Raw genomic sequence first — 23,478 nt, forward strand, 5'->3', positions numbered from 1 at the left:
AAATAGAGATTTTTCTAGTAATGAGCTAGGCCTGTTAATGATTTAACGTTTGGATAAGAAGAGATACATTTTTAGAGAAGATTTTATGGTACAAGAAAAGGACACAAATAGAAACAGACGCATGTTATATCCAAGACATAAGGAAATGAATCCCTTTTCTTGGAAGAATTTTGTTAGGTGTTATTTTACAGGAAAAAAAATATGCACTTTTCAATCGCATTTTTCTTCGTTTTTGCTAAGCCAATACAAATTAAATTTACAAAGAATTTAAACCTTAAAGAAGTTGTCAGAGGATAAAATTATCAGAGGACAGGGTAATTTAGGAACTAACATTTAAATAGCTAGTCCGAGATATTTTCATTGTCAATAAAATTTAGAAAATTAAATGTTAATCTTGGTAAAGATTTGATTTAAAGAAGAGCAATACTAACGCGTTTTACTTCAACAACTTTTCACGTCTGAATTAAATTCTAAAGAGAAAAATATGTAGGAGCATCTAAACGTTATAGATGGAAGATTCTGTTTCTCGATCAGTTTGTATACTCAATTATTTAATATAATAATAATAATAATAATAATAATATAATAAATGCCTTTATTCTTGTAAACATTTTAACGAACAGTTTAGCTTTACATAGCTATTCTATTAATATGTATGTAATATAAAACCTTAATGCTTGTCAGTTGACTGTTCAAGTGTATGTATGGTTCTTCAAAAAATAATTTTAAAATACGGCCTACAAGACGAATTAAAGAGTTTGAAGAAAAATCCGTTATCTAATGAAATTTTTATTAAAAGAGTGAAGCTGAGTGAAAAATTAATTTAAAAATAATAGGATCGACATAAAGAATAGAGATTTTGGAAATCTATAGGATACATATAAAGTATCAACCTCAAAAGGAGTAACGACTGGTAGCTTTTTAAAAAACAAGTTATAATAGACTCTTTCGAATCGAAATCAACAGCATTTATTCTTAAATTCTGTAAAATAGCAAAAATCTAAAAGAATCAGTTTAGTAGTCAGAATTTCCATTAAATTAGATTGGCTATAGATCATGAGGTATATAACAATTTTGAACTGTATCGCTATACTTCCTCATTTATTTGAATAGTTATATCCAGGACGAGTTTACTTTTGACTCCAAGTGAATCTACATCCAATATTAAAAATGTTCTACTTTCCAGGGTAGTATGACGTAAAGTATTTCCTTCTTTGTTTATCTTGTGATGGTGCTTTTTTTTTTCACTCTCTTATCATGTTGGCCAAAACTCAAGTTCATCTCAATGCTGTATGGTGATTTCCTTATTTCTTATCCAAGATCTAAGACGTTAATGAAGAATTACTTAAAATAGAGATATTTCCTTATAGTAATAAATTAGGACTGTTATAAATTTACAATCTGGATAAGGAGATAGTAAGCAGAGGTTGATTTTCAAAGAAGATTTTCTGGTACAAGAAAAGGAAAATTGAAAGAATATGAACGCTGGTTATATACGAGAAATAAGGAAATAAATCATTTTTCAACCGCATTTTTGTTCGTTTGTGCTGAGCCAAGACTCAATCAATTTAACCCTTTAGTGGTTAAAGGGTAACATTATCGGAAGGTTGCGATAATTTAAGAACTAACTTAACATTTAAACCGCTAGTTCGAGATATTGCCATCGACCACAAAATTCAAATTTTAATATTAATTATTACTTAAGAAAAATGTGATTTAAAGAACAGTAATGCTAAAGCGTCTTAACTCAACATATTTTACGTCTAAAATGCTTGAATTAAAACCTAAACATAAAAATATGTAGGGGAACCTAAACGTTATGAATGTAAGATTCTGTTTCTTGATCTCTCTGTATAATGTAGTTTAATATCTCATGTGAACCTTTAAGTTAGTTTACTGTTGAAGGCTATGGTTTCGAATGGACCTAAAAAGACCCCTTACAGGAAGAAAAGAATTTTAAAGAAGAATCTGCGGAGTGGAGATTTTTATATATCTGAGAAAATTCTTATTAACGGACTGCAGATGAGTGGTAAATTAGTTAAAAAAAAAGAAGAGCGACATGAAAAATAAAGATTTTGAAAATGTATAGGATAAATGAGGATAGTTAACTTTTAAAGAAGTAAATAATAGAAGCTCCAGAAAAAAACAAGTTATGTCAATCTCAACTCCTTTAAATTTGAATCACCTGAATCAGCATTTTATTTTTAAATTGCAAAATAGTGGAAAACTTTCTTTAAACTAGATTGGCTGTAGGAGGTATACAATTATATATTTAAATAGTTATGACCAGTGTGATCCTCAAGTGAATTTACAGATTGAAGATTAAAAATGTTCTACTTTTTAGTGTTAGTTCACGTAAGGTCCTTTCTAGTCTGTTTATCTTGTCATGGTATTTCTTTTTTTTCTCTCACTCTTTTACCATTTTGGCCTATCAAACATTAATTTGATCTGACCAATGTTGGTCGATTTCCTTTTTGTTTATTCAAGTATCCAAGATCCAAGACGTTACTGAAGACTTATTTAAAATAGAAATTTATTATATTCACTAGAAAGTGTAAATGATTTAACATCTGGATAAGGAGAGGTGGATTTTTGTAAAAGCTTATATCCTTTTAGGGTGCTAAGAATTGAAAAAATATGAATACCTGTTATATGCGAGAAATGGATAAATGGATTCTTTTTCTTGAAGAATCGTAACTTGAAAAGATATGCACTTTTTAATTGCATTTTCCTTGATTTCTGCTGGCCCAATACTTAAAACAATTTCAACCTCTAGCTGTCAGAAAGTAAAATTATCAGACGACGCGGTAATTTAGGAACTAAGCTAACATTTGAACAGCCAGTCTGAGATATTTCCATCGACCGCATCAGATTCTGATAAAGCATTTAAAATCTCAAATTAGGCGTAAACAAGATATTTGCACTCAGCATTTAAAATGTGCGCTATTCGAAAAAAAACATGAACTTTCAACCTTTTTTTATTACCGATTAAATTAATATTGCAAACCTACGGTCATAATGATTTCCATTACAAATTCGAGTTGCATGTGGCTCCCCCCCTTAACGGGCATATCTAACCGTAACGAGGTAACAAAATGCCCCATGAATCTGTCAACGCGACGTCATTGTTCGGCCCAGCAAACGGAAATTCTATGTACCCTTGGGTATATTGCACGACTTGAATGCCCCGTAAATGAGGGTTAAATGCCCCTAATTCGGGCACATAATGCGGTGTTTAACTGGGATTTATGGGGCGCTTTAATTGTTATTGAATCAAGACCACAAAGCTTAATTTATAATCATATTTAATTAGGTGTTTGATAGTTGATAGTTAATACCATTGATGCTATACGGATCTCAGTACTGCGCTAGGAATTAGCAATAAATACTATTAAAGTCATGAACATTATAATTATTAACTAATTTAGTAGTTGTTAGGTGTACCTTAATGGGCATGATAGAAACTCAAAATTAAAAATCCATACAAGATCCAGGAGCCCTAGAAGATAATAATAATAATAATACCGTTTAATTTTTGCAACATAATCAATGTAGCCCTATTTTTTGTGCTTAAAAGTTAGAAATATACTAGGTAGAAAGTGTACAATATTACTTTTTCGTGAAAAATAAAATGAATACATTACGTTGTTCTGTTAAAAAAGAAATTATAAAATTTGTTACAATGCTTTAAAATCCAATACATACCTACTAAATGTTTACATAAATTAAAACATTACCGTGTAAATTTCTAATAATTTTGTAATAAAGAAGTCCTTATAAATGGTCTATGAGCAAAAGTACTAGAATTAATGTACATTAATTCTAGTGAAATTAGTACTGTAAGTTGTAACTTTTACTATTTAGTTGAATATTTACTTTGTGTTGTAAAATGGTTTAACTAAAATCCATGGCTTACGATTAAAATTGCCACTAGAATTTACGTACATTTACATGATAAAATAATTTGGTTCAGCCTATTTTGTGTGCTTTAAAATTTAAAATACATGGAGTAAAAAAGTAGTTATACCTGTAAATGTACATTATTACTAATTCGATTAAAATAAAATTAAATCAGAAACCGCAGATTAAAATAAATTTTCTTACACAATTCATTATAGATACAAATTTACGTTGTACTGTTAAATATAAAAATGTAAAATTTTACACCATGCTTCACAATTGATTACAGACTTAATATTTAAATAATTTAAAATATCAGTATGTAAAGGTTCATGGATTCTGTAAAAATATATTTCAAATGCGCAGTCTATAAGTAAACATTTCTTCAGACTAATATTTATTTAAAATTATGATTTTTTAGTAAAAAAATCATAACTGTAACTGTAAATTTTAACTTTTGTCATTAAAATTTAAAATTCGATCGCTAAATATTTACTTTACACTGTAAAATTATTTTTAGACTTAACATGTAAAAGTTTTTCAATGAATCTAAGTAGAATTCCCACTAGAATGAATATACTGTATTTAGAAGAATGTTTTTTTATCCGAGTCTATTATATGTGCTAAAAGACTATAAATTTACATGTAAAAAAAATGTATACCGGTAAATTAATTTGAGTTAATATACTTCTTAGTTTATTACAATTTACATTATTCTCGGTGCAAACCAATTCTAAATCTACGAATATACTATAAATTAATTACAAATTTTATAAAAAATATACGCTAATGCACAATGGGCTCTGTAGAATCTATTAAATTTATTATGTATGATTAGCAATCTAAGAATTAATGTAAATTAGTTCAAGGAAGTAAATATATAAATTGCAAAAAAATTAGGAGATGAAAGCAATTGAAAAAAGTTCAATCCTATACAATCAAACACAAAACTATACTAATATTAATATTAAATCGCTTGAGCAACACATTTTAAAAATACGAAGAGAAACAAAAAAATATATTAAAATATCTATAATTATTATTACAGATAAAAAATCTAATTAAAAAAAATAAAATAAAATAACGAAAATGCTTAAAATGTAAATCAGCTGCATCATAAGTTAAATTCACGAAATATCCTCTGTCATAACATCTATTTAAATATTAAAGGCTTTAGTACTTTTAATAAAAATGTTTTATGTGGTGCTGGAGATATAAGACCCCTGAATCTTAGGTTTAAGCTGTGAACATCGGTTCTATATTTTATTTTATTAGTTAAGTGTGGTGGATTATTATTAAAAATAATATTGTGAAAAAATACCAATGAGTGCATTTTACGTCTAGCCGGTATATTTAATCATTTGGCATCATGCAGCTTATGTGCCATATGATCGTATTTTCTTATGCCATAAATAAATCTCAACAACTTTTTTGTACTTTCTCAATTCTATTTGTATCTACCTTTGTCAGAGATGGTCCGTGTATAATGTCGCAATAGTTGAACTGACTTAATATTAAGATTAAGGTGAAATTAGGCTCCTAGTATGTAGAGCATTTCATTACATATAAAAAATACTACTTAAAAATAATTACTGCACTTCTGACTCATATTTCTCATTTCTTATAGAAAACCCATCTAGGAACCCAAAAATCTCACCATAAAAATGAATTTACATTTAATTCTAACGTATTTTTTTTCTCAATTAATAATTTAGCAAGCTCTAGCTTTTATTAAAAAAAAAACTGCCACTATATTAACAAATAAAGGTTTTCCAGGATGTGCTAAATAATTTTTTATATGGTAACTGTATCAAAGGCTTTCGTCAGATTGAAAAAAAAAGAAGCAGGTTTTTCTGTTTTGTTAAAAACTATTTTTCGACCTTTGAGTTTCAAGTAGATATTTTGGAAAGATTTATTAAATTTTTAGTTTTTTTTGTACATTTATAACTGACAGAAAGTTCAACTGTTTAAGGTCCGCAAAATTAATTTAGAAACGAAAATTTAAATTTGAATTTAAAATTGACAAATGCCCAGGGATAAAAAAGTCCACGAATATAAAACACTTATTAAAAAAAAATTAAAAAAATCATTTTTTTAACGTTGATTTGATCTTTCAGGCAATTGAAGCCTTGACGGTAATTGTCTGAAGAAAGCGTTTCATACTAAACTGCAATAGTCTAAAAAATTTATATTTTCTATAAAAAGGTATGATTTTTCAGGCAGTAACTCTGTTTTTGGATCTCAACTGCCTAGAAGAATAACATGGTTGTTTCCAGGCAATTAAAGCCTAGAAGAACTCCCAAGAGTAACGGTATGGAAAAAGCATCTCATGATGAGCTTTAACTATCTGGAAGAGTAATAAAAAGGCAGTTGAAACATTAAACATTATGGACTACTTCTTCAACATTAAGCAGCAAATTTGCTTTCGAAATTCATCTGCCTGTAAAAATAAAATTATTTCTTTCAGGCAATTGTATCCTTAACTTCAGCAGCCTAGAAAATTAATATTTTAGTTTTTTCAGGCAGTAACTCTGTTGTTTCTGAAATTCCAATTTGTTTCTGAAATTCAAGTGCCTCTAAAAATAAACTTATTTCTTTCAAGCAATTGTATCCATAATTGCAGCAGCCTAGAAAATAAATATTTTAGTTTTTTTAGGCAGTAGCTCTGTTGTTTCTGAAAGTCTAATTTGTTTCTGAAATTCAACTGCCTGTAAAAATAAAATTTATTCTTTTAGGCAATTGAATCCTTGACAGTAACTGTCTGAAGAAAGCATTTCAGACTAAACTGCAATAGCCTAGAAAATGTATATTTAAGTTTTTTCAGTCAGTAACTCTGTTTTCGTATCTTAACTGCCTAGAAGCATAAAATTATCGTTTTCAGGCAATTTCAAAAAAAGGCAAAAAGTCTAGAAGAACCCTCAAGAGTAACGGTATGGAGAAAGCATCTCATGATAAGCTTTAACTGTCTGAAAGATATATGATACGTTTTTCCAGACAATTAAAACATTAAGCAGCAAATTTGTTTCGGAAATTCTGCCTGCAAAAAAATAAAATTATTTTTTTTAAGCAATTAAAGCCTTAATAGTAACTGTCTGAAAAAAGCGTTTCATACTAAGCTGTAACAGCCTAGAAAACGTATATTTTAGATTTTCCAGGCAGTAACTTTGTTCTTGGATCTCAACTGCTTGGAAAAGAAATATTATATTTCTTCCAGGCAGTTGAAACCTTAAGCAACAAATTTGTTTTTGGATCTCAACTGCCTAGAAGAATACAATTATCTCTTTCAGGTAATTGAAGCCTTGATAGTAACTTCTGAATGCAGCATTTCACACTAAACAGCAATAGCCTAGAAAAGGTATATTTTAATTTTTCCAGGCAGTTCTGTTAAAACTCAACTATCTAGAAAAATTAAATAATTGTTTTCAGGCAATTGAAGCCTAGAAGAAGTCTTTACAGTAATTGTATAAAGAAAGCATTTCATGATGAGTTTTAATTGCCTGAAACACAAATATGATATTTTTTCAACGCAGTTAAAATCTCAGGCATCCAATTGGTTCTGGCCTGGAGGAATAAATCTATTTCTTTCAGGCAATTGAAGCCTCGATGGTAACTGTCTAAAAAAAACGTTTTATACTAAACTGTAAGAGCCCAGAAAAACTATATTTTAGTTTTTCCAGGCAGTAACTCTGTTTTTGGACCTCAACTGCCTAGAAGAATAAAGTTATTGTTTTCAAGCAACTGAAGCCTAGAAGAACTCTCGAGAGTAACGTTATGGAGACAGCATCTGATGATGAGCTTTAACTGTCTGGAAAAGAAATATGATATTTTTTACATGTAGTTAAGACCTTAAACAGCAAATTTGTTTCTGGACCTTACTGTTTCAAAGAATAAAATGATTGTTTCCAGACAATTTGACACCTTGTCAGTTATTGCCTAAAGAAAGCATCTCATGATGAGATTTAACTGCCTCGAACAGAAATATGATACTTCTTTCATGCAGTTGAAATCTCAAGCAGCAATTTTGCTTCTAAAAGAATGAATTTATTTCTTTTAGGCAATTAAAACCTGAAACAGCAAATTTGTTTTTAGACCTCAACTGCCTGAAAGAATACAATTATTTTTTCCAGGCAATTGCAGCCTAAAAGAACTTTGGCAGTAATTGCATGAAGAAAGCATCTCATAATGAGCTTTAATTGCCTGGAATAGAAATATGATATTTCTTTCATACAGTTGAAACCTTAAGCAGTAAATTTGTTTTTGGACTTTAACTGCCTGGAAGAAATAATTATTTCTTTACATTTAGCAATTGAACCTCAAAGCAGCAAATTTGTTTTTAGATCTCAACTGCATAAAAGCATACAATTATTTTTTCCAGGCAATTGTAGCCTAGAAAAACAAGCAGTTACTGAAACCTTAACAGTAACTGCAAGAAGCATGTGACGATTAGCTTTAATTGCCTGGAAAAAATAATTGTATGTTTGCATGCAGTTGAGATCTAAAAACAAATTTGCTGCTTGAGGTTTTATTTGCTAAATGTAAAGAAATAATTATTTCTTCCAGGCAGTTGAAACCTCAAGCAACAAATTTGTTCTTGAACCTCAACTGTCTAAGAGAATAAAATTATTATTTCCAGGCAATTGAAGCCTTGCGTGAAAAAAGCATCTTATGATGAGATTTAACTACTTGGAAGAAAAATATGATATCCCTTCATCCCTTTCAGGTAGTTAAACCTTAAGCAGCATATTTGTTTCTGAGCCTCAACTGCCTGGAAGAATACAATTATTTTTTCTAGGTAGTTGAAACCTCTATCAGAAAATTTGTTCCTAGCAATTTTATATCCTAGTCCCTACCAGGGGACAAACACCCTGTAATTTTGGAAATTTTTGTGTCTTTAATTTCTGGCATTTTGTTAATCATCCCTGGCTCTTGGAATTGTGAGAACTTTGTTCCAGGAATAGAGGACAAAGATCATGGAACTTTTGTCCCAAATGGAGTAACACTGCTTGAAAAACAACATTTTGTTGCGCTAAAAGAGACTGTGGAGATAGAAATGCGCGAAATTAAAAAATCTCAACGCAGCTCTTGTCCGATAGTTTTCGAGCGAAACAACAATTACAAAATGCGTTAGCAGAGGTTAAGTTATTTCTCCAGTTATTAATAAAAACAAATATATCTCTTGAGTTTCTGGACTCTGGTTGCTGATCTTCCTGCAGTGCCGGGGTCTTCCTTTCAATATTTAGTTAGTTAATGACACTATCAACATCACCATTATCGTCATCATGGTCGTCGTTATCATGTCAATGCGTTGGTAAATATTTCTCACAGGTTAGAACCTCATCAATGGATATTCAATAACAAACCAAATGACGATAGTCCGTGACCGAAAGCATTATGACGTCGTGGTCCTAACGACGCCCCACACGTACAGACAAAGCGCTTTATAAATCCGTCTGACAACTTTTACCAGACCGAAAATCAAATATCCAGGCAACACGAAACATAATGGTGCCGTCATTATATTCCTGCTAATAAAAGAGACACGTCATTAGTAACAATAGAATGCAATATAAGAGACGAATATACACCCGGTCCTTTTTCATTTTCCGCGCTCGCTTTTCTCTCATTGTTGTTGTCCTAGAAATAAATGCCGCCGCCACGGTTATGTCTGGAAAATTCATTTTGGTTTAGTTTTATTGTAATAAGCCAACCCCCTACGGTAATAAGATTCCAATCCTCCTCGGGTAAACAATGACGTTGCGTTGACGCAAATTACCGACCTATTTTGTTGCGTGAAGCCGCCCCCGAGGGGATGCCACCCCATTACTATGCATTTGCCAAAGGAAACAATTAGGTTTATGTATATTTGTGCAAGTAAATGAACATCGGGGCGCGGCCATACCTGTCCAAACGACTTAAACGGGAAATCGAGTTAACAGTTTGCTGCTGACCATAATTTTCCATATTCACGATGTGATCGGCTTGTCACTTAATAACGCCTTTTGAAAGTGAACCATAGAATTTAATTTTATATAGGTAACCAGTCATTCTACATATTTACGATGTGATCGGTTGTGTTACATGAAGCTTGTATGGTGGGGTTTGGAATGGTATGTCGGCCATCTTACTTGGCAAAATTGACAGGGAGTTGACAGAAATAACGTTTTTAACATTAACTGTCATATTACTTGAGTTTGTATGTGGTAAGCGTGGGTTGGGTTTGTTTTATGGTTAGTATTAGAAGTAATGTTTGAATTGATTGGCAGCAGTTCCAGATTTTCGGTAAGTAAATGAGATTTTATTGATTACTGTTACCTCTTTGTATAGACAATTTTAATTTTTTGATAAAATCAAATTTAATATGTTTCAATCAAAAAGTTTCACTCTAGCCTCTCATTTCCACAATCAAAAAATAGACTAAAATTTTTCTGTAAATATCTATCATGTAAGAGTATGTATATTTTAAAGGGTTCTGATAAACATATTAATTTTCTTCAGACCCTATTACAAGAAAAACATGGAGTATATATGCAATGTAAATTTTAATAAGACTGGGAGCTATAGAATTTGTCCTAATCACTTTTCGCCAACACATTTTAATAATGCTGATAATCCTCATAGGCTTAGGCATGATGCTATACCCTGATCACAATTTGACAACACCTTCTAACTGAACACAATTATTCCCTCTTAAAAATTGAAACTATTTTCCAATAAATCTGTCAAAGTTAAGACTTGACACCTCTGTTGCTGCAAGGAAAACATCTGCAGGTTATGGAGCTAAAACTGCTGAGATTCTGGTGATTGTAAACACCAGACTTCACTTTATTATCCTCCTCTTTGGAAAATATTTAGTCTGTTTAACCCCAAATAGTACCTCATTCAATACAATCTGGAAACTCCATTTTTTTAAATAAATCATCTACCCTTCTGATAAGTATTCTTTTTTCCTAGAGAAAAAAAGGTATTCTAGCTAAGGCTGTTCTTTTTAAAGTTACTAAGTAACGTTAAAAAGAACGTTACTAAGTTACGTTACTTTGTAAAGTTAAGTAGTAATATTTGTATAATGTTCACAAATCAAAAACTTTTAAAACTTAAATCACTTCTAAAAAATGAGAGGGCTGAAGTTGCCTCTTTAAAGTCTCTTTACCTTGATGGTAGATTTCAATTAAGTAGAAAGAATTCATTAGTTCACAGTTTTTAAATGATTACAGTCGTGCTCTGATGTTTGATGACATAACCTTACGTTTGGTTTTTTTTTAAATGAAAAGTCCAGACAGAGAATTTTTTGATTTGAGAGTTTAAGAACACGCAAGCAAATTAAGTCTACAAAAATCTTATCAAAGGCCAGCATCCTATTTTTTCGCTTAGCATACAATCAAATCGGAGGCTGAAAAATATTAATTGTTAACTCTATTAGAGATCTACAGGCAATTGGTCGAAAGGTTTATGCAAACATTCGTGACCAAACTGGCCCCAACAGAGCAGCTCTAACAGAATTGACATTGACTTAGGGTATATTGAGAGCTAATCTACTCCATATCATTTTATTGTAAATGAACAGTGCATTACTACCATATTTACTAAAAAATACTAGAAATGCTCTTGTTTAAAGTGCCTTAATACATTTAAGGAAAATGTTGTCTTTAGATGTACGATAAGATAATAGCACCAAAAAAACTTTACAACCTTTTCTAGTCTGTTTGGGTTGGGGTAGTTCAGTGCTAACAAAATATTTTTAGGTTAAAGTAATTATTTTTCAAGAAAGGTAAATAATAAACGTATTAAAGAAAAATACTGTTTTAGTTTTATTTTGAAATCGATGATTCGAAGTGCACTATTGTTAACAGATTATTGCAGTATAATAACTCGTTTAGATATGTAAAATTAAACTGAAGAGTCTTATTTTAACCTGATGAACACATAATTAAAAAGTCCCTATTTTCTGTCGGTAACCTTTTTAATTAGGCGTTTGCTTCACATGTTGCAGTTAAATAATAAAATGAGATTTCTTATTAAATGAAATTTGATTTTGCCGCTTTAATTTGGCCACGCCTTTCTACAATTTTGATTGGTTCAATTAGACACATCAAACTGTCAAGTTAGTGACAACAGTTTCCCCTGCCAAGCAAGAGGACGCTAGCAGATTTGTCAGAAGAATTTTTGTCAGTTTGTATGCAACCACCTTATGCTTATATCTCTATACTTTTGTGTTTGTCATTATTGTCATTAATTAAGCGTTTTGCAAATTGCCTACCTATTCACAAATTTATATAGGCCACCAGAGATGCTATTGACTACTAACATTGACTTGTCATTAACAAATATTTCAAAAAGCCTCTGAAAAACTGAAGAAGCATTACGGAAAAGGTAGCGGTCATTAATTAGTGACTATTCTAGGCAACAGTTTTCTAGTATTACGATAAAATTATATGGAATTAAAATGGAGAAGCACAAAAGCTTGTGACAGATCTTACAGAATAAATTAATGAACAGGTTTCTTTAAATCTAACTGAACAGACCTCTTACTAAGCGTTGAGAGATTAATTTTTTAGAATTGCAAAAATAATGTTGCGATATGGTATCCTCGTTTAGAGTACTGGAATGTGACAACAATAGATTTCTGGCCGAATTAGAGATAATTAGCAAAGCTATTCCTAAAGCAACCTCTGGTTACAGTGATTTTAGTAGAGTTAAAAATTACGCAAATTTGGGTTGCAATTTTGTACGTAAAATAGCACAAAAGAATGGAAATATCTTTTTTTTAATCAGAAGACTATGGTAGATCTTTTTTATATATAGGCAACCAGTGACACTACTAAATAACCTAGACAGGAACCAAGAATCTAGTAATACAATAAACTTGTATGCAATTAAACTGGAGTTTTGGAATAGGAGAACAATAATAGACCTCTGGTCGAATTAGAGACATTTAGCAAAGCAATTCCTAAAGCAACCTCTAATGACAGTGATTTTAATAGAGTCATCGATCACGCAAATTTCGTTGCAATTTTGTACGTAAAATGTATTCTTTTTTTATGAAACGGCCATATTAGATCTCTTGTTAGCTGTTAATTACACGTTCTGAAAGTTACCTACCTAATCACCGCTTCATATAGGCAACCAGTGACACTACTAAATAACCTAGACAGGAACCAAGAATCTAGTAATACCATAAACTTGTATGCAATTAAACTGGAGTTTTGGAATCTGAGAACAATAGATTTCTGGCCGACATGGAAACAATTAGCAAAGCTATTCCTAAAGCAACCTTTGATTATAGTGTTTTTTGTAGAGTCAAAAATGACACAGTTACAATTTTGTACCTGAAATGGTACACAGGGATGAAAATATCCTTTTTTTATCAGATGACCATGATAGGTCTCTTTTTAGCCCCTATATTCCCCCTTCATCTATTAGAAGTAAAAAAGGTATGGAAAATGTAAAAGTTGTTGTCTTGTCTGTTCCTTACTTTGATTCATATAATAGCTTGGATTATGATACTAGCTTTTTAGTAATTTCTAAACGTAATTCCAACTTAAAATATTTCATGGAAAATTCACAAAATGCGATTTACTTTGTTGAAAGTAACAGGAAAAACTAAGTTGAATTGATGAAAACTATGTGATATTGTACTAAATCTTGTAACGTTAACCAACACTTTTAAACAGAAAAATCTAACATTTATTAAGACTGTTTCTGAATCTAAAGACTGTGTAGTACATTAACAAGTTCAGGATGACTATACATTACTTGAAGAGTCTCATATGGGCAATGAATAGTATGATTAGTTTTTTTTATAGACAAACCTCCCTTAAAGAAGAGTTGGTGAATCTATGTGAGCAATTTCCATAAAAATGGCACACAGTAAAGTCTTTTTTTTTAACAAAAGACTTTATTTTTAAAACAAGAGTTTCTAATAATGTTGATGCATAGATATGCATTAATAGAAGGTGAGCTGCACCTGACCTTAAGCAGAACACTTTGGGATGTATTGCACTTAAGGCCATTAATGAAGAATTTGATGAAAGGATATTAACTCTCATATCTATTTATATTTTAAAAAACCTCATCTTTTGTCTTTAAAAATCGAGAGAAGCTTCAAGGTCCAACTCGTCAATGAGTGACTCGCTAGGCTCTCAACTTGCCCCCAAACCAATACCAATAACTATCCTAATAAAAAGACCCTTGAATTATGAGGGATGGAAAATGGCACTTTAAAACTTAGAACTGTTAATTCTTTAAAGACTTCGTTACTTACTTAAAAGACTGATTTAAGGCGAGCATATTATAACGTAGATAAATTCTACTAGTCACCCCTATTGGCAATAAAGTACTTTTTGAATTGAATTAAAATGAATGATTTGGAAAGTACGGAAATAATGTTCCCTAATATTCCTAAAGGACCAGCAGAGTGAGGATCCAAAAAAAAGCTAATGATTTCATACGATATTCAAACCTCTTACCTTTTTGGCGTTTTCTTGGTTATTGTTGTCAGCGTGTGGAGCTGATGGAGCCATAACGGATACGTTTGACTGTGAAAGCAGCTCGTCGCTTCCTCTCTGAAAAACAAACAAAATTTATATTCCTTTTTTTTGCCATTAAGAATTCATTAATGCAGCAATAATATTGGGTTTCGTAGGTAATAAATCACCAATTTAGTATCAAACACCGCAGACAAGAAAATACCTTTAGCTATCGATTTCGTTTAATGATGGGGACTTTGTGATTGTTTTCTTCTTTTGACGCTAATGACGGTTACAACATAATGACATTTCCAATAGGAAATCCATTTGAAAAAAAAAGGGTTGTAAGATATTTCCCTTAATAAATACATAATTAAAGCAGCATAGTATTTTTTATAGGCACCTAAACAATGTGGGGCAAACAGGCAAATTGCACCACCTCCGAAAGCAATTTTCCGAACATTCGGCTCCACGTTCGTCGGGCGTCAACCGTTCAAAAATATACATTCGCTTTGAAAGCTCGTCGGCGATCCCTTTCGCTATTCCTGCATCCAAAGCACACTTTTATTTACTTAGATATAGTCAAAAGGCTTTTAGCTTCCATGCCGGAGGCGCATATTGAGAACGATCCTGGAAAGAGTAATGCGCCGTATTCCTTATGCTATTCCGCGAACCTGGTGTAAATTTAACTTCTTTTTGTCGGTGATATATAGCCTACTTGTAGGGCCTGAAGCCAGTGAAGTAGACGCAATGGAAAATTGGCATTTAAATCTGGGAAAATTTAACAAGTTTTCTCGATCAAAATCTGGAAAAAATGCTTAATATTGATACTACAGACAGCTAGATGACCAGCTTTTATTTTAAAACTAACGTCTAAGCATTCCAGGAAGACTAACTAAATGAGAGAGGTGCCAGTGCGTTTTAATGATAGGGTAGAAATGGAAGTACTTAACACTGAAAGTCGATAATGAACTATTTTCAGATAAGTAAAGATTAGAGTGTAAAGACTCCCTTGAACTGCATGACTTGGAAATTGTAATAGAATTTAAGAGTCCTCTCAGTTTAATCTTAGGCACTTCAGATCAATACCTGGAAAACTCAGGAAATGGAATAGGAAGTGTTGATTACTCATCATGTGATTTAAGACCAACGTTTAATCATTCCAAGGAGGCCAGTTAAGACACAGGCTTCAGAAAATACTTTCGAAACCTAGAAAGAGGTAATTTTAGAACATTGAAAGGCTAGAATTAGTAATCAATAATTTTGTTTGAGTTTATCATATGGACAGGGGCAAGGGGAGTATTTTGTTTACAAACATATTCATTGATTCTTTGTTGTAAAGTTTTCACGCATTTTCAAAAAAAAAGGAAATTTTCATAATATCTTCAAAGCAAAAAAAATATTATTCTTAAAACCGCTCCTAAAAAATTTAAAATGGCAACACCGCATGCAAAAGCTGATGTCCTCTTGCAAAATATCATCTTGACAAACGGCTAAGTAAATAATCATTAAGCTAAGTCTGGATAAAGTGAGGATATCAATTTGATCTAGTCTGCAAATGTTTATTTCTAGATGGTGACACAAATTGATCAGTCAAGTGACCAGTCAAGACACAAAGCCCAACAAACCTGTCTCCTAGTTTGTTCCTGATAACTGCCTTATGACTTGTTCTAATTTTCAAATTTCTTCTTTACAAAATTCACACCATCATTTATGTTTATAGTTTATTATGGTCACCATTCCTTGGCCTTAGTTTTTTGCTTTTCTGCTTATTTGCTGCTGTTGATCATTCTTTGATTCAAGATATTTACTGAAATTAGTAGAATAACTGGGATTACTGAATTTTTTTTGAGTGTTCTAAGGTCATTGTTCATTTTAACATTTTTTCATTGAAAGATTCATTAACAGAACTTGTCATGATTACTATATTAGTAAACATCCCCAGTTCATTCTTTGGTCCTGGTTATTCACCGATTTGCTGAATATCTCACACGTTGATGTTGATTTATTGAAAACTTCTTCTGGTAATTTACTGATTAGTGCCCAAAAGTCATTTGGTGTGTGACAAGGGGATGGCAAGGAGTTCATTTTAATTAGCATGTATATTAGAATTAACTGAAAAAGACCCTGACGATTTCGAAGTTTGTTGAACAATTTTTGGATATAATTTCCATTTAAAACAAAATTTCCGACGAGGCTTCCCTGAAATTATGACCAACTTCTTAACAATTCCAGAACCTTTGTGTTGGAGAAAGAAGATCAACACTGTTAGTCGGGTCTGTCTTAAACTGAAGTACATCTTCTAAAGCTGATTTAATTGGAGGTCACTAAGAAAGTTGCAAAGAGGAGGTTCTTATGGTTCAACCAATTCCAGTAGTGTATAGGAGGAGAAGCAAATCTTTGAATTCGTACTTCAGTTTACTCAAATGATCTACTTAAATACACTAGTTAATAAAGGTTGTTAGTATTCGTTAGATGTAAGGCAACTGATTTATTCTTATACCTTGTAAGTTGTTTTCGAAGGCAAATTTACGGGTTTTCTAAATAATGCTTTCATAACTATGAGAAAATTAAGCACATATTTATGGGAACCTTGAGTTTAATGATGAATCTTATCCTAAAGACTAAAGTCCCATCGGGATATACGTTTTGTGGGTGGGGATACATCGGAACCTGTCGGACAAAAGTGCTTGTAACTTTGGTTCTATTTAGGATAGAGAAACGATGATTACCTTTTTCCAATCTCGAAATATGAGGCTACAACTTGGTTATTTACAAATGTTCATTTATTTTTTTTTAAGTAAGACAAGGACACCTTAGAAATCAACAAATTTTTTTTGTTCGATTTATATCAAGGGGATTCACACAGGGACACAGGTCGCAGCGATTCTTAAAATTTTATGAAATTTAATATAACGATTAGGGTTCACGTAAGGCTAATCTTTATAGTTTTTGGTTATTGTCAGTATGCTTGAAATCTTCTTTTTCACAGGGAAAGTTTAAGAACAATATAAGAGAAATTGACAGAGAGGAAATAATTTAAGAGCAGTCACTTAAATTTTCTAATAAACTATTTGTAGATATGACAAAGCATTTTCACAAGACTTGCAATTTCAAATAAAATTTAAGAGCCTTCTCGGTGTAATATTAGATACTCTGAATTAATACCTGAAAAACTGCTCAATATGTTTAGTAGAGAGTGTTGACTGCTCATCCTGTGTTTCAAAACCAAGTTGCAAACATTCTAAAAAGAGCATCTGAGACACTGCTTTTAATAAATACTCTGGGAGTCAGGACAGATGATAAATGCTTTCTTAGAGATACAGGGAACCTCTTAGGACTGTCATTTAAAGCTATGTTAAGCTTGGATAAATTGAGGATCTCTTCAAGGAGAGCTGATAGGACCTAGAAGACTTTGTGAAAAAAGTGTGTTTTAATAATAAAAAAATTGACAGAGGAATAAGCAGTTAAGAACAGCCATCTAAAATCTATAATGAATTATTTAGAAGCAATAAAAATCCTATAATTTTCCCTATTTCAGTATAATAAAACTCATTTGCAACTGAGTGATTTTAAGAGGTAATAAAACTCATAACTGATTTTTATTGGACATGAGTTATATTTAGGGCGCCACCAATATATACGATTGAATCAAAAGGACGACTTTTTACAGGCAGTTGAGTTAAACGATTTTTCTCTTCTTCTTGCTCATTAAAGACGTCAAATGCCTAGAAGAAATTATCGATTTTTTACAGGTAATTGAGCCAAACGTTTTTCCTCTTATTTTTTCATTAAAATTAAAGCTATGCTGATCTTAGTTAAATTGCCGATCTCTTTAAGAAGAGCTTCGCATAGTAGCCAGAAAACTTTGCAAGAGAGGCGAGTGTGTTTTAATAATAATAAAAAGAGACGCATAGACGAATAAACACTTAAGGAGAGCCACCTAAATTCTATAATAAACTACTAGCAAATAAGTAAAGACGAGCGGCTCAAAGATCCCTAGAATTTGGACATTTTAATAAAAAGCAAGAGTTTTCTCAGTTTAATCTGAGACACTCTGGACCAACATCTAGAAAACTGCTCAATATTTATACTAGAAAGTGTTGACTGCTCATTTTATCTTTTAAAACCAACTTTCAAGCATTCCAGGAAGACCATCTGACACACTGGCTTCAATAAATACCCTGGAAGTCAGGAAAGAGATGATAACTGCTTTCTTGTAGATACAGGAAGGCTTTTTAGGACTTAGCGTCATTTAAAGCTATGCTAAGCGTAGATAAATTAAAAATTTCTTCAAGGAGTACCCAGAAGAGTTTGTGAGAGCAGTGATAGTGTATTTGAATATTAAAAAAGATGAACAGAAGAATATGCACTTAGGAACAGTCATTTAAAATCAACTACAATTTTCCCTATTTCAGTACAATAAAATTCATTTGTATTTGAGTGATTTTAAGAGCCAATAAAACTCACGACTGAGGGGTCACCAATATATACGATTGAATCAAAAGGTCATTTATGCATTATAAATAATATAAAACGAGACAGAAACATTTTTGTATGTTACTTAAAGGAACTATACACACATTCACTTTTAGTTGTTGACTTTTTACAGGCAGTTGAATGGTTTTTCTCTTCTTCTTCTTCTCCTTCTTGCTCTTTAAAGACGTCAAATGCATAGAAGAAATTATCAATTTTTTACAGGTAATTGAGCCAAACGTTTTTCCTGTTATTCTTTCATTAAAATTAAAGCTATGCTAATTCTAGATAAATTGCCGATCTCTTTAAGAAGAGCTTCGCATAGTAGCCAGAAAACTTTGCAAGAGTATGTTTTAATAATAAAAAAAACGCACGCACGGAGGAATAAACACTTAAAAGCCACCTAAAATCTATAATGAAATAGTAATAAAGTAGGAAATAAGTAAATATAAGCTGCCCAAAAATCCCTAGAACTTTAAGACTTGGATATTTTAATAAAAAGCAAGAGTTTTCTCAGTTTAACCTGAGACACTCTGGACCAAAATCTGGAAACCTGCTCAATATCTTTTACTAGGGAGCCTTGACTGCTCATATTGTAATTTAAGACCAACGTGTATGCATTCCAGGAAGACCAAGTGCAACACAGGCTTTAGTAAATACTCTCGAAGCCCAGAAAGGGATTCTTAACGCCTTCTTGGAGATAGAGGAAGCTTTTGAGAATTTAAGGAAGATTAGATAGGAAGAAATTATTGTAGCTGTAGGACACAAAAATTCTAATTTAAATCAAGAGCTCTCTCAGCCTAATTTTAGACTCCAGTATCAAAAGCGTTTACTACTTTTAAATATTTACCTATAGAAATACGAAATTCTGGTACTAATAAAATTATTTTTGAATCTGCATCATCTGCATTTAGCACTATCATGGAAAAAATTGTCTACGATAGTAATGCCTATATGCATTGCTTAGGAAACTCTTTGTTTAGGTTAAGCGATTTTTTTTTCAACTTTAAGAGATCCCGATTTATGTATAGAAGAATACTTAAATAAAGAATGAATAAAAAAAAATAAATTAAAAAAATCATCACGGATTCTTTGGTGCAAGCCGTCAAATAAACATAGTTATGAATTTAAGGAACTCTGGAACAATTTCTGGAAAATTGTTTAATATTTACACTAGAGCGGGTTGACTACTAAGACTTTGCTTAAGGACCAAAGTACATGATTTCCAGAGAGACCAATTGAGACATAAGCTTTAACAAATACTCTGGACGCCAAAGAAGTGATGCTTGGATGCCCGCTTAGATAGAGGAAACTTATGAGAATTTAAAATAGGTTAAATGGTAGAGAAATCTTGAATATAAACATTTCAATAAAAACTCAAAAGCTCTTTCACTCTAATATTAAACACTCAGGAACAACATTTTTGGAAAATTGTTTATTATTTATACTAGGCAGCGTTGACTCTTCATAATAAATTTTAAGACCAATGTGTTAGTCCATTCCAGAAAACCGTTTATGGAAGACCACTCCTAAATTTGCAAGTCTTGAAACTTCAAGGATCTTCTCAGTCTAATCTTAGACATTCTGGACCAACACCTGGAAAACTGCTCAATATTTACACTAGGGAGTGTTGACTGGTTTTAATGTCATTTAGGACCAAAGTACAAGCATTCCAGAAAGACCAACTGAGACGCAGATTGCAGAAGCCAGGAAAGAGATGCTAAATGCCATCTTGGCGATGCAGGACGTCATTTAAAATAATACAAATATGTCCTTCATTAGTCGAACATGCTGATAAAATGAGCCTAATGGTCAAATTAGATTTTAAGCACCATCAATGGTTTTCCCAGAGTCTAAAAAAGTTTCTTAAAAAATATAATAAACCCATCGATATGGTACTAATTTTAAACTATTTTTTTATCAGATCACCCATTCAGATTTGAACATAATTAATCTAATTATAAGAATGATGATCCTCTTTAATAGACGAATTTTGCTACTAAACTTAATAAAACTTAACACCGATAAGCAGCATCTCAATATAAACTTTCCCTTTTATCAAAACTCGTTTTGAAAAGCCACAAAAAATAATAGACACACAAAGGAAAATAAATCTTCCGATTTTTCCGCGGAAAAATAAGAAGACAACAAACGGGAAGCGAGGGTTGAGGGGTAGAACCAACCCCCCGGCAACTTTGGCGGTCCTTTCAGCCGTAACAGACGTTACATTAGCGTATGAATAGGCCCATTTGCTTCGTATTATTCAAAATACCTTCGCTCTACCGGTTTTCGGTATATAGAGAGAAGCAACAGCTTTTGGATCCCTCCAACTTTTAAGTTAACACACTTTCTTTTCGGGGAGTTTCGCAAACTTTCGCTCATACTTGTAACCGCTCGCGCTAAAGAAAAACAAAATTTTCCTTTTAAGTTGTTGAGTTTTCTCTCTTTTTTTTTGTTGAGCTTTAGGGTTGTTTTATGAGGGAAAAGTTTGAGAGATAAACGTGCGTATTATATAGGCAAAGTGTGAATGTAAAGGATCATTCAACTTTTGTAATATAAGATCATTTTTTTTATGGGAAGGGGCTGGGGTAAGACGTAATGTCATCTTCAGCACCGCCATCATACTTAATAATCCACTGGTCTTTTTTATGTAAATGTAAAATGTTTGTCCAATTGATTAGCTATGGGTTTATTTACGGAATTTTGATTTATACTCCTACTGTTTATGTAAACTGAACTTGATTTTAATTTTGTATAACATTTTAAAAGTAAATCCTAATTTTGGCCGTAATAACAATGACAAAAAATAAATCTAAAAATATTATAGATCATTCGACTAGCGACCTTTTTTTGATGATTAATAACGGGCATAATTTTCATTTAAATCAGAATAAAATTAAAACTATTTTCATGCGGAAAACAACCAAAAAACGTTTAATAAAAAATAAATAAATGGAAGTTAATAAAATAACTATGGGTTCGTAGTACTTTTTATGGATTTTCGCCAATTATTTATATTATTTTTAGGTATTTTTGATTATATTGTATTGATTGTTCACAAGCAGAAACATGCGCAGTTAAATAATTTCATCATAATTAACAGTGATACTTAAAATAAATCATAATTTGAATAGACCGGACTCCCATTTTGTTATTTATTGCAAAAAAATCTTTATATTCTATTGATATTTTAATTATACTGGTGATAAATAAAATGTTGGTAAAAGGGCATAATTTATATGGACGCGACATCAACAGTGTCATTTACTAGTAACGACTCAATTGTCAAATTTGTCAAACGGGGAAAAATGACAAGCGATTGCACGAAAATATAGTTGAACATCATATTTACTAAACAACAGCAATTGTTTGTTTACACACATCGAGTATAGTTAAGCGCGTTTAATATCGGATTTATGCATACAATTCAGACTTAATTATGACTTAATGTCGCACTTCCTACATCAAACGTCAACAGTGTCATTTACTAGTAACGATTCAATTGTCAAATTTGTCAAACGGGGAAAAATGACAAGCGATTGCACGAAAATATAGTTGAACATCATATTTACTAAACAGCAGCAATTGTTTGTTTACACACATCGAGTATAGTTAAGCGCGTTTAATATCGGATTTATGCATACAATTCAGACTTAATTATGACTTAATGTCGCACTTCCTACATCAAACGTCAACAGTGTCATTTACTAGTAACGATTCAATTGTCAAATTTGTCAAACGGGGAAAAATGACAAACGTTGCACGAAAATATAGTTAAACATCATATTTACTAAACAGCAGCAATTGTTTGTTTACACAAATCGAGTATAGTTAAGCGCGATTAATATCGGATTTATGCATACAATTTAGACGTAATTATGACGTAATGTCGCACTTCCTACATCAAACGTCAACAGTGTCATTTGCCAGTAATGACTCGACTTTCAAAAATGTCAAAGGGAAAAAAATGACAAGGGTTAAGGCGGGTTCGCACGGCAATATAGTTGCGCACAATTTTTACTGAACAGTCGCAATTGTTTGCCAAAATTTATTTGCTTAACCAAACCGAGTTTAGTTCAGCGCGTTTAATATCAGATTTATGCATGCAATTCGGATTTAATTACGATGTCATGGCGCACTCTCTACATCAAACGTCAACAGTTATTTCCTAGTAACGACTCCACTGTCAAACGGGGATAAACGACAAGCGTTAGGGCGGGTTTGCACGGAAATATATTTACGCAAAATAATAATAATAATAATAATAATAAGGCCAATATAATTTTTTTGTGTTTCACAGAAATTCTTGTTCACTGAGCACCAACTCAACGAACCTGGGGCTAAAGAAGCGCAGACTGACCATAAAACATGTGGACTCCCTGGATAATGGAGTACAAATGTGAGGCGAACAATTCAGCTGGAAGCAGGAAAAGTGCCAAGGGCTTCGCTCTGGCAGTCGAAGGTGGTTCAAGTGTTAAAGTTCATAAAATTTAGAAACGACTTTTACTACTATTATTTCTTTGAATTATTAAGGAGGCTTCAACTGCCTGGACGGAAATAAATTATTCATTTCTTCCAGGAACTTGAAGCCATTTTCACCTTATTTAAGTCACTTTGTCATTAACAAGTTTTAATTTAA

General features: G+C 31.9%; 1 protein-coding gene and 1 long non-coding RNA gene across 5 annotated transcripts in view; one reads left to right on the plus strand and one right to left on the minus strand.

Moving 5' to 3' along the window:
- Positions 1-23,478, minus strand: part of LOC126742423 (polypyrimidine tract-binding protein 2) — a 556,294-nt gene that overhangs the window by 76,849 nt on the left and 455,967 nt on the right. For all 4 annotated transcript variants that reach the window (XM_050449074.1, XM_050449077.1, XM_050449076.1 and 1 more), the window contains one exon: positions 14,364-14,459. In XM_050449074.1, coding sequence (XP_050305031.1) covers positions 14,364-14,459 — 96 coding nt within the window. The remainder of the gene's footprint in view (positions 1-14,363; positions 14,460-23,478) is intronic.
- LOC126742426 (uncharacterized) overlaps positions 1-23,478 on the plus strand; it is a 98,518-nt gene that overhangs the window by 74,083 nt on the left and 957 nt on the right. The window contains exon 2 of the long non-coding RNA XR_007662563.1: positions 23,140-23,301. This is a non-coding gene — a long non-coding RNA (uncharacterized LOC126742426). The remainder of the gene's footprint in view (positions 1-23,139; positions 23,302-23,478) is intronic.

The sequence above is a fragment of the Anthonomus grandis genome, chromosome 11, assembly GCF_022605725.1.
Source record: "Anthonomus grandis grandis chromosome 11, icAntGran1.3, whole genome shotgun sequence".
Taxonomy (NCBI): Eukaryota; Metazoa; Arthropoda; class Insecta; order Coleoptera; family Curculionidae; genus Anthonomus; species Anthonomus grandis.